This window comes from Elephantulus edwardii, unplaced genomic scaffold (assembly GCF_000299155.1).
Source record: "Elephantulus edwardii isolate Elephantulus edwardi_28Jun2011 unplaced genomic scaffold, EleEdw1.0 scaffold00371, whole genome shotgun sequence".
In the NCBI taxonomy this organism is placed as follows: domain Eukaryota; kingdom Metazoa; phylum Chordata; class Mammalia; order Macroscelidea; family Macroscelididae; genus Elephantulus; species Elephantulus edwardii.
The window spans coordinates 1,493,613-1,505,276 of record NW_006400121.1 but is presented as its reverse complement, the minus strand read 5'-3'; the positions used below and the strand labels follow the sequence as shown (position 1 = coordinate 1,505,276).

General features: G+C 39.2%; 2 protein-coding genes across 2 annotated transcripts in view; both read left to right on the top strand.

The window, feature by feature from the left end:
- The window catches only part of AADAT (aminoadipate aminotransferase), a 53,568-nt gene that overhangs the window by 11,209 nt on the left and 30,695 nt on the right, over positions 1-11,664 (top strand). The window contains exons 4-5 of the mRNA XM_006902134.1: positions 4,267-4,341; positions 6,234-6,443. Of these exons, the coding sequence (XP_006902196.1) occupies positions 4,267-4,341; positions 6,234-6,443 (285 nt within the window). The remainder of the gene's footprint in view (positions 1-4,266; positions 4,342-6,233; positions 6,444-11,664) is intronic.
- On the top strand, positions 1,348-2,139 carry LOC102876721 (MKI67 FHA domain-interacting nucleolar phosphoprotein-like). The gene has a single exon (XM_006902135.1). The coding sequence runs from the start codon at positions 1,348-1,350 to the stop codon at positions 2,137-2,139; it is 792 nt and encodes a 263-aa protein (XP_006902197.1).

Below are 11,664 nucleotides of genomic sequence, written 5' to 3'. Positions count from 1 at the left end.
AACAAAGCTGCAATAAACATGGGTGTGCATATATCTGCTTGGATGTCAGCTATGGTCTCTTCAGGGTATATTCCCAGTAGTGGAATTGCTGGGTCACATGGTATCTCTATTTGCAACTTTTTGAGAAAGCGCCATACTGCTTTCCACAGGGGTTGCACCATTTTACACTCTGATTTTTGTTGGGATTTTCTTATTATTTTCTTGTTTGTTTTTGTTGTTGGTTTTTAGTGTTTTGGTTTTGTTTTTTATTGTTGTTGTTGTTGTTTATACTGTCAGTAAATGGCATCACATCTAGCCATCTAACTAAATGATATCACATCACATCTCTATCCATAAATCTTGGAGTCAGTCTTGACAGTCTCTTTTAATTGCCCTCAGTGGCACCATATCACCTTAGAATTCCTCTCAGTTGTCTACAGAAATGAGGCAGTAATTTCCCACAGAATCTTTACACATGGACCTTGGTGTTTTATTCTTTCATCCTTTAGCTAGAATGATCTTTCAAAATGCATATTTGGTCTTGTGAACCCTTCTCCCCATTCCTTGCTTAAAATTCTAACTGGCCTCCCTTGGCCCAAGTCCCTGCATGGAATGGTCTTTACTTACTTCTTTCTGGCCTTTGTTCCTTCTCTGCTTCATGTTCTGCCTGAAGCCACAGAATTCTTTTGGTTCTTCAGAGTGAGTGCATCTATTGTAACTCCCTCTCCCAGTACATCTCGGAGAAGCTTTCATTGAATAACCAAACTGGGCCAGATCCTCCTGCAACACATTCCTGTAATACTATGCTTCTGTCCTTCATAGCACTAGCCTCTGTTTCCGTGAAATATGCATTTGTGTGATTATTTGATTGGTAACTACTTCTCTCAGTGGCCTGTTAGTTCTGAGGATAAAAACCACATCATCTTTGCTCACCATTTTCTCCTCAGTACCATACACAGGCTTTGCTTATTAACAAAACACACAGACAAGTGAGAATATCAGTTGCCACTAAGTACACACTTACTGCATGGTGATATGTGTGTCAGAGTAGAACTATACTCTGTAGAATGGCTAAGGTTTCCAATTTAGATCACCAGGCCTTCCTTCTGAGGCGCCTTTGGGCAGACGCAAACCATTAACTTTTCAAATAGTAGCAAGTGTGTTAATAATTTTTACAACCCAGGAACTCCTATTGTTTTTGTAGAAGCTATTTAGTAACGTTTTTAAAAGAGTACATGAGAATAGCAGAGATTGTGAGGATGGTGCAGGAGAGGACATTGTTCTGTTGTTGATAGTTATAGAAGTTGTAGTTGAATCAATATCAACAACAATAAAAATTAAAATTAAGCTTGCTTCGAGAGTTTGGTCATGGCTGCATTTGCTGGTCCTGTGAAGCCCCTCTTATCGCTGAACCCGCAGGAGCAGGCCGAATTTCAGAAACAGGTGGCACAGGTCCGCCAGCACGCGACGCAGAAAGAAAAACTTACTCCTGGAGTTGTCTATGTTGGTCACATACCTCGAGGCCTTTTTGAACCCCAACTCAAGTCATATTTCTCCCAGTTTGGCACTGTTACGAGACTTAAATTGTCCAGAAGTAAAAAGACAGGAAATAGTAAATGTTATGCCTTTATGGAGTTTGAGTCTGATGATGTTGCCAGGATCGTTGCTGAAACAATGAACAACTACCTTTTTAGTGAAAGACTCTTGAAGTGTGATTTCATGCCACCTGAGAAGGTACATGAAGAACTTTTCAAAGACTGGGATGTTCCATTTTCAAAGCCATCAAATCCTGCAGTGAAACGATATAATAAACACCGAACACGTACAGAAAAGCTACGGATGGAAAAGCAATTTAAACACAAAGAAAAATTACTAAGAAAGAAATTAGCCGATAAAGGAATTAATTATAATTTTCCTCCATTGGTTTTACCCAAAAAGGAAAGAAGTGTCACCAACAGTGATCTTCAGAACTGTACAGGTAGCAAGGACTCTACACCCGTCTGTACACCATCATATTTGGAGAGACGAAAATCTGAAGTGGCTACAATAAATGATAATGATGAAGATAATGAAATAGTGTTCAAACCTGTTGTCAGTGTAAAAGAAGAAACACAAGAAACAGAAACACCTACACATTCAAGAAGAAAGGACAAACAGTAATTTTGAATATAATATGGGTGTGTTTGGAAAAAAATGTAGTGGTTTTGTTGCTAGGATTAACTCTTGACATTTTGCTACATACAGACATTGGCACAGTGTTTGGAGGAAGAGCATTTCTTCAAGTAAAGCAATGCAGTCAGACCTGTTTATCCGTGGTGAGATGGAGGGGCTTGTGGTTGGCCAGTGCTAAATCTTGGTTTGCTAGACTTCCTGTTTCCTTTGCAGTAGTCTTATTTGTCCTTAGATATTATTAGTGGCCAGCAGATGAACTTCTAAAGTTATTTCTGTGTACGTGAAACAAGTAGTTTTTGCCTTTTCAGCTATTGATTGTGATTCCTTGAAATGTTTTTTTTTTGTGAGGTAGGTGCTGTCCAATTGGGTCCAATGCATAGCTGTCCTGTATATAACAGAATAAAGTCCTGCACCACCCTCACAATCTCTGCTCTACTTAAACCCACTGAAGTCCATCTTCCTGAGGGTCTTCCTCTTTTTCATTGGCGTTCTGTTTATCCTTCCTTCTGAGAAGCACTGTGACTGCATTTCTACAAGGACAGATATATTGATTTTGGTAAACTGTGGCATATTCAATATTCTTCACCAGTACTGTAATTCAAAGGCGTTAATTACTTTATCTCCCTTATTCATTGTTCAGCTTCTGCATCCATATGAAGTGGTTGAAAATATCATGACTTGGTCAGCACACTTTGGCCTTTAAGAGTCACATTTTTGTTCTTTACCACTTTATTTTTTATTTTTTTTTATTTTTTTTAAATTTTTGTGTGAGTGTACCGTCAAATCAGATCAGACTGGTACAGGAGGTAATTGTCCCTCCTTTTCCCGGCAGAGCATCTGGTGGATTCGAACCATGTGCCTCAGGGATTGTAGTTGCAGCTCCTTGCCACTAGGCCACCAGAGCTCCCCCTTCTTTACCACTTTAAAGAGATCCTTGGTAGCAGATTTTTCTGTCAGTCACTCTTAAATTCCTAAAAACATCCAATGCTCTAAAGCATTTTTTCTGGCTAAGAATTAATAAACGTTTATTAAAATAAAATACTGTGCTAGATATTCTGATCTCAAATACAATTTAATGTAAAGTCCAACCTAAACACTCAGTGTGTGTGCTGAGTTGTTGGTTGAGTGGAGAACTACTTGTCTTTTTGAACTGTTGGTAAACTTTGTGCATGTCCCTTTGGTTATCTTTGAGGCAAAGTGTCAGGTGAGTGTGTTCCCACAAACGTATTTTGTTTGTGTGAAACTGATGTGCTTTATCTTTCAAAATCATGTCTTCCACAAATGTTTTGTCCAGGAACTAGTCTTCACTGATGATGCGTCAAAAACAAGTTAGCTTCTGCTGTGATCCATGAGATTTTCTTCAGTGATTTTCAAGAGTATATCCCAAGACCTTTCTTTTTAGTGTGATGTCTCAAGCTTGCTCTCATGATCTTGCTCTTAATGGAAACCCCATGTGGTAGAGTTAGGATAGGCTGTAGAGAAGGTCTTTGATTCAACAGTGATGGATTTAATTTATGCTAATAGATTCTAAAATACTAGTTTAATACAAGAAGTTCTACACTCAATCAGATTAGGCATGTTAGAGCACCTGGCCCAAATTTACCTGCAAGAGGAAGTAGTTCTCTAGCCCAAAGGATAGCAGTCTTAAATTATAGATCAGGCTTAACCTGCCTGTTTTTTATTATTGTTAAACTAAGAGTGGTGTTTGTTCATTTACATTGTAAACAAAAATATTTTGTGACCATAAATAAAAGTTTATTAAATGCTTGTTTAAAAAAAATTAAAATTAAGTTAGAAACAAGGGGGAAAAAAGAATAAATAAATCTTTAGAAGCCAAAAAAAGCTTTCCTTAAATCAGCTGTGGACAGAGTTTGGCCTAAGAAGATTTTCTAGCCCTTCTGATTTTGCCAATAAAGTTTTCTTGGAACACAGCCACGATCGTGTTGTTTCACTACAACACAGCTGAGCGGAGGCAAGAGCACAATGCTGAAAATATTTACTGTCTGTTTATGTGAAAAATTAACAAACCCCTACTGTAGACTCTTAGAGAGTGCAAACTGAAGACAGAGAGATGGAAACAATGCTGCCTAAACTAACCTCTGCTTCTTTTGTTAGGTGTTTGAGATGCTCGTGAGTCCTGGAGATAACATCATCCTTGATGAACCTGTCTACTCAGGAACAATTCAAGCTGTGAGTGTCTGTTGAGGAAACAAATAAGATGGAAGGATTGTGCATTTAGAAGTGTCTTTCATCAATTAACAGAAGGACATATGTAAAATATGTCAAATTACCCTCTGTTGTATTTGTGCTTTATGTTGTTGTGACACTCACCATTACATAACCATTATAGACAGTACCATCTGCAAATGGAAAAGGAGCAAAGTCTGGAGGAAACCAGGTGCATTCCCTCCTAGCTGAGTCACACAGCATGCATTTATTTCCCCTAGCGTTAGAGACCCACATTTATAGATGCTAAAGTACATTGGACAGATTCATTCCCAATTTTCTTGACATTTTACTTGAAAATATGACTTAATTTACAAAAATCTTCATTGCCCCTCTTCTTATGCATAAGAAGAGCTCTGGTGGCCTACTTGGTAGGGAGTTGTGCTGCTAACCCAAAGTCACCACCTCTCTGTTGGTTCAAATCTACCAGGAGGAGAAAAATGAACACTCTTCTTCCATGTGATTGACAGTCTCAGAAAAACCTCAGGAGATCCAGCTATGAGTTGGTTCCAACTCAACAGTGATGGGTTTTGAGATGAGCATAAACATAACTATATTTTATGTCTATTTGTTGCTGCTGTTGTTGAGTGCCATCGAGTTGCAGGCAACTCATAGCAACCCTATCTATGAAGGAGAGTCTTCGACCCTTGGGTGCCTTTCATCCTCTCTCCAGGTTCTTAGGGTTTCCGGAGGCAAGCTATTATGGAAGTGGATGCCGCTCCTCCTTCCAAGCTATGTCCATTTGCAGTAACTATAAACTAATGTGGTATAAATGGGACTATCCCTCTATGATTGATTAATAAGGTTGTAATATACAGAATAAGGAAGCTGATCATCTGGGGTCTTCAATCACTGCTTTGACTATACCACCTAGGATTTTGTTCATTTAGGGCACCATTCTAAGACTCCCTAGACCATACAAACTCTTAACCTGATAATCTGTTTGCTTTTATTGAGAGGCTCTTCGAGGGCAAAACCTGACAGTCTAGTACTGAAAATCAGTTTGAAAACCTGTGGAATACAGTTCTACTCCTACCCACGTGAGTTGGCCATGGGTCAGATCAACTTGATGACACTTAATCTGGTTTGTTTGTTGTTGTTTTAACTTTATAAATCAATTTTCATCATTTTTCATTATTACAATAATCCAGTCAAAAGAGGCTCGATGATGATATGCCTCAGTGGCTCACAGCTAGTTTTCTTTCTCACTCAAATTGACGCTACATGTCCACATCAGGTCAGCTCCACTTCTGTTCTATGTCATCTTAATTCAGAGCCCAACACTGGAACACTGTTGTTCTTTGAGCAGAGGGAAAAAGAGACAGGAAGGACCACAGGTTGGGTTCTAAAAAGCTTCTGCTGGTAAGGAACACAGCACTTCTCACAGTTTACTGCTCAGTACATTATGTGTGGCTAAGCCTGACCCAAGTAAGTCAAAGAAGGCGGGAACAGGGTATTTTGTCGCAATTAGAACCTATCTCAGGAAGAAATAGGATTAGAATATATAGCCTTGACCTGCATTTATAGCTGGATTTACAAGTTCATGTATGTGTAACGGTGCAAATGGTAAATTTCTCATTTCTTGTAGTTATGTACCTCCAAGTCAGAAATGGTTGATAGCTGACCCTCCAGCGGGCCCTCAGAAGCAGTAAATCATACAGGAGACTGCTTATCTTTCTCTCACAGAGCAGTTGGTGGATTCAAACGGCATGCCTTCGGGTTGGCATTGCATCTCCTTACCACTCGGCCACCAGAGCTCACTCACATTCTCAGTTAGCATAACAAAGATAAGTGGCACCTATATTTTTATACTTATATCTGAATCTTGCCTTTTCTTTTTTCTTTCTGCTCAACAGCTCAAACCATTGGGCTGTAACCTCATTAATGTTTCCAGTGATGAACATGGAATTATTCCAGACTCCCTCAAAGAAGTACTTTCTAAATGGAAACCAGAAGATTCACAGGACCCAAAGAAAAACACTCCCAAATTTCTTTACACCGTTCCAAGTGGTAACAATCCTACTGGAATCTCACTAGCAGCTGATCGGAAAAAAGAAATCTATGAGGTATTCTATGAGAATATTTTATAAGATTTTTTATGTGACTTTCTCATGGGGTTTTTTAATTTCTATTTTATTTTTTAGAAGAATAATTTTCAAGTGCTCTTTCTGATTCACCTCTCACTTTCAAGGAAGATAATTTTTAATAAAAAAGGAGATCTATGCCAAAGATCCTAATACATTTAGACACAATAGATTATTGAATTCTTTGTTAACTATTAATGACATTTTCCTCCCTTAATTTATGTGCTAACATCATTACTAGCCTGATACTAAACTTTATGAAATTGTTTAACATTTGACCGCAAATTATCATTTATCTCCTCCTTCTCCTTCTTTTTCTTGGCACCTTAGAATACAAAGAAAATTTTTAAGCCAGATAGAATGCTTCTTTTTATAAATTCACTTTGTTACCTAACTCTGATGCCTCCCTTCTCGCTATTAGTATTAAGAAAAAGAGTATGCAGCACATATTGAGCTATGCAGAAATCTTTTAAAAAGAAAATGAAAGGCATGCCTTTTGTGAAGTCTCCTTTGTGGACCTGATTCTATCCTTCCTAGCCCTTCATTTTGAATGTTGTTGCTTTATTATGTGCTGTCGAGTAGTTTGCGACACATAATAGGTCTCAACCCTGCATTATCCTGATTCACTCTCACTGTCTCTGACAAACTTACCTCCATTATCCCAGTGACTGTTTAAATCCACCTCCTCTACACATTCCTCTCTCATGCTGTCGCTCTATCCTTCCACTCATGTTGTCCTTCTCTCTAAGGACTGATCTCTGCTGTAACAAGCTCAAAGTATGTCAGAGCTTCAAAATGCTTGCCTCCAAGGAGCAACCTGATTTCTCTCTCTCCAGGACCAACCAGTTTGTTCTCTTGTCAGGCTATAATATATATGTTCAATACTCTTCTCCAGCACAACTCAAAGGCATCGATTCTTCTTTAGTCATCCCCAGTAATTATCCAGCTCTCTAGTGCACAGCAAGCAGTTGTGAACACCATGGCCTGGATCAGGTGCATCTAGTCTCTAGATTGACTTCATTGCCCTTTTGCACTCTGGAGAGGTCTTTGAAACAGATTATCCTAATGCAGGTCATCTTTTGATTTTCTGATTGCTGAGGCCAAGCTAGCTAAAATTGTTAACAATATCAATCCCTTCTCCACCTATCATGATGTCACCAACTGGCCCTGTGGTGAGAATCTTTGTCTTCTTGATAGTGAGTTTCAATCCATATTCAGTACTACAGTCTTTGACTTTTTGCAGCAAATGCTTCAGTTCCTCCTTAATTTCGGGGAGCAAGGTTGTTTCATTTGTGTAATGCAGGTTGTTGATGAGTCTTCCTCCAATTGGGGTTCCAGCATCCTGAATGATCTGTTCCACTTATAGATTGAGAAGGTATGGAGAAAGGACACATCTCTGATGCACTCCTTTCCTGAGTTTGAATCATACAGTGTTTCTCTGTTCTGTTCTGCTGACTGCAAGGTATAGGTTTCCTATGAGCACAATCAGGTGTTCTGAGATTCCCATTCTTCTCAAGGTTAGCCACAATTTGTTATGATCCACACAGTCAAAGGCCTTTAAGTAGTCAATGAAACAGAGACATTCTTCTGGTACTCTGCTTTTAACCAAGATCCATCTGACATGTTGCTAGTGCCATATTCCTTTCTAAACTAACTTTTATTTCTGATAGTTCTCCATTGATGTACTGTTCCAGGCATTTTTGGATAATCTTCAGCAGGATTTTGCTTGTATGTGCAATTAGTGATATTGTTTGGTAATTTCCACACTCTATTGCATCCTTTTTTTTTTTTTGGAATGTGTTTAAATGTGGATCTCTTCCATTCAGTTGGCCAGGCAGTTGTCCTCCAGATTACCTGGCACAAACTGGTGAGCATGTCCAGGGCAGCATCTGTCTGCAGAAATATGTCAGTTTGTATGCCATCAATTCCTGGGGCCTTATTTTTTACCAGTTTCTTCAGAGCAGCATGAACTTCCTTCTTCATCACCATTACCTTCTAATCATTTGTTGTTTTGTAAATTCTTCTTTGTCATTCAGATTATTTTGTACAGAGACTCTGTGTATTCCTTCCATCTCCTTTTGGTGTTCCCTGGGGCATTCAGTATTCTTCCCTTAGCATCCGTATGTGTCGCAACTCATGGCTTGAGTTTGTTCTTCAGTTTCTTCAGCTTAAGAAATGCTGAATTAGTTCATCCATTTTTATTTTCTGACTACAGCTCTTTCCACATTTCATTATAATACTTTGTTATGTCTTCTTGAGCTGCCCTTTGAAATCTTCTCTTCAGCTCCTTAATTTCCTGATATTTTCCCTTTGCTTTGGATCTCAGCATTCTAATGCAATAGTTAAAGTCTTTTCTTACATCCTTCTTGGTCTTTTCTTCATCTTCGTCTTTTTGATGGCTTTTTGCTCTCCTCATAAATGATGTTCTTGATATTCTCCCACAGCTTGTCTGGTCTTCATTCATTAGTGTTCAAGACCTCAAACCTGTTCTGGAGATGGTTTTTAGATTCAGGTTGGATGGATTCAAGATCAGATACTGGTTCTTGTGGATTTGTTTTCATTTTCTTTAGCTTTAACTTGCAAATGAGTTGTTGATGATCTTTTCCACAATAAGCACCTGGCCTAGTTTTCACAGCTGACACTGAGCTTCTCCAACGATTCTTTCCATAGATTAATCATTCTGACAGCTGTGTAGACCATCACATGAGTATAGTCAGTGATTGTGTTTCTTATAAAAGGTATTTGCAATGAGTAAATCATTGATTGTACAGAATCTCCAGCCTCATTTCTATCACCAATTCGATGTTTCCCAACTACTGAACCTTATTCCTTGTTCCTGACTTCTGCATTCCAGTCATGCATTATTATTAGTGCATGCAACTGCAAAAGTTGGTAAAAATCAACTCTATCCTCCTCTTTGGCTCTGGTTATTGCTGCATATATTTGAATGATAGTAGTATTAACGGGTCTTTCTTGTATGTGTATGGATATTAACCTACCACTCACAACATTGTAGTTCGAGACAGATCTAGAAATGGTCTTTTTAAAAATGAATGCAACCGGGTTTTCCTCTTCATTTCCAGCACATTAGATCATATGATTTTCTGATTCAAATGTCCCATGCCAGTCCATCTCAAATTACCAGTGCCTAGTATCTCAATATTTATGTGTTCCATTTCTTCCTTAACAATGTTCAATTTCCCTACATTCCTGCTTATCACATTCCACGGTCCAGTCACTAGTCTCTGTTTGCAATTGTTCTCCTTTGTGTTTCCCAATATGAGGACTCAGATTCCGGTGCCATATCTACTAGTCTAATCTAAGCGTGCTCTATTGTACACAGGGGTTTTGAAGGCCTTTTATTTTGTAAGTGTATAGCCTATCCTTCTTCCTTGTCTGTCTTACTTTATATGTTCAACTTTATAAATAGATCTGACAGACAAGCATTATACCCAAAAGAGCAGACGTAGGATCCTTCCTGATTACACAGCTAACAGAATCCGCATTGGTCGCACCTCCCCTTAAAATAAGAACTTTAAACTTAACATAGACAAAATAAAACCATTGGTTTTCCCTCCGCTATCCATTCTTCAACTGCACATTCTTTTTTTAAAGTTTTTTTAATTAGTTTTTATATTTTTCATTATCACCAATTTTTTAGGTATTATTAATTTTAATGAAAATTTACAGATATTTTGGATTTCCATTCATTCATTGTTGCCTTTTTCTCCCTGCCCACCCCTCCCCTCCAGTTCTTCTCTTTGAAAAGTAAAAGAAAAATTATTTCATTGTTATACAATCCTTCCCCCCCAAGTCCACTCCACTATGCAGCCTTCTTTCTGGACTTATGTCAACTGCACATTCTTAAATAGTGAACAATGAATAACTCAACCTCTTGCTATGGAATTGATAGTGACCCTGTGTGACAGTAGAATCCAAGGCTCTAAATTGTTACAAAAGCAGACTACCACATGATCTCCCCCATGGCAGCTGGTGGGTTCAGACTGCTCACCTTTTGGTTAACAGCCACACATTTAACCACTGCAACACCAGGGCTTCTTTTGCCCCATCAGTAGTTATTCTTTTTTTAATTTCTCCTCCTTCGTGTCCCAACACACCATCAGTCCATTCTGTGGACTCTGCCGCTGCATTCCTCCACTGTGGTCTCCGCTATAACTTTTTCCTGCTGAGCACCAGTGTCCTCACCACCCCTGTCTTTTCATTCTGCTCTCATTCTCTTCCTGCTCCTTCTCCACACTCCAGCTGACACTTTCTTGCTGAAATGTAAATGTAAATTCAATCTCACCTATTTATATCCCTCAAGTAACTTCCTCTTGAAGTTAGATCCAAGTCTAAATTCCTTCAAGTTTGTCTTTCAAAGCCTTGGTGATCTGGCCTTCTTTATTCTGATATGATCTTTTGTTGTTCTTGTCCTAATCATTAACTGCAATTTCTTCCCCTACTCTAGGCCCTTTAAGAGCCCCAGTGGTGTAGCAAGAGATGCACTGCCTACCCAAAGATGGAAATCTTTTAGTGGTTCAAATCCACCAGTGGTTCTGGAAGAAAGATAGACAGCCTCCTCTTACACTACTGGTTGTTGTTATGTGCCATTGAGTCGCCTGTGACTCATAGTGAGTACAACAGTGTACAACAGCCCAGCTAATCTCATACATTATTCCTATTACCCCAGTCCCTGAATCAATCCATCTCATTAAGGGTCTTCCTCTCCTGTGCTGTCCCTCCACCCTCCCAAGCATGATGTCCCCCTCCAAGGACTGGTCCCTCCTTACAACGTGTCCAAAGTATGTCAGGTGAAGCTTTGGAATCCTTCCCTCCAAGGAGCAGCTAGCTTCTCCCTTTCCAGGACGAATTTGTTTGTTCTCCTAGCAGTCCATGGTATATTCAATATTCTGTCTCTGACAACCTAGCTACTGAAGGTCAAGTCAGTTCTTACTTGAAGGCCCTGAGTCAAGTCTGAAATGACCTTTGCACTCACTGTTTCCTCGGTCTAGAATCCTCTTCCCTGATATTTGCAAAGCTAGCTCTTTTTCTCCACATAGTCAGCACAGTCTTGGCACCAGCAGCCAGGAAATTAAAAGGCGCATTGCCATGGGAAAGTCTGCTGTTAGGGACCTCTCCAAAGTACTGAAGAGCAATGGTATCTCTCTGGAGACTAAAGTGCGTCTGATACAGGCCATGGTCT

Excerpts from the sequence above, each read along its gene's own strand:
- LOC102876721 (XM_006902135.1), top strand. The coding sequence starts at position 1,348 with ATGGCTGCATTTGCTGGTCCTGTGAAGCCCCTCTTATCGCTGAACCCG.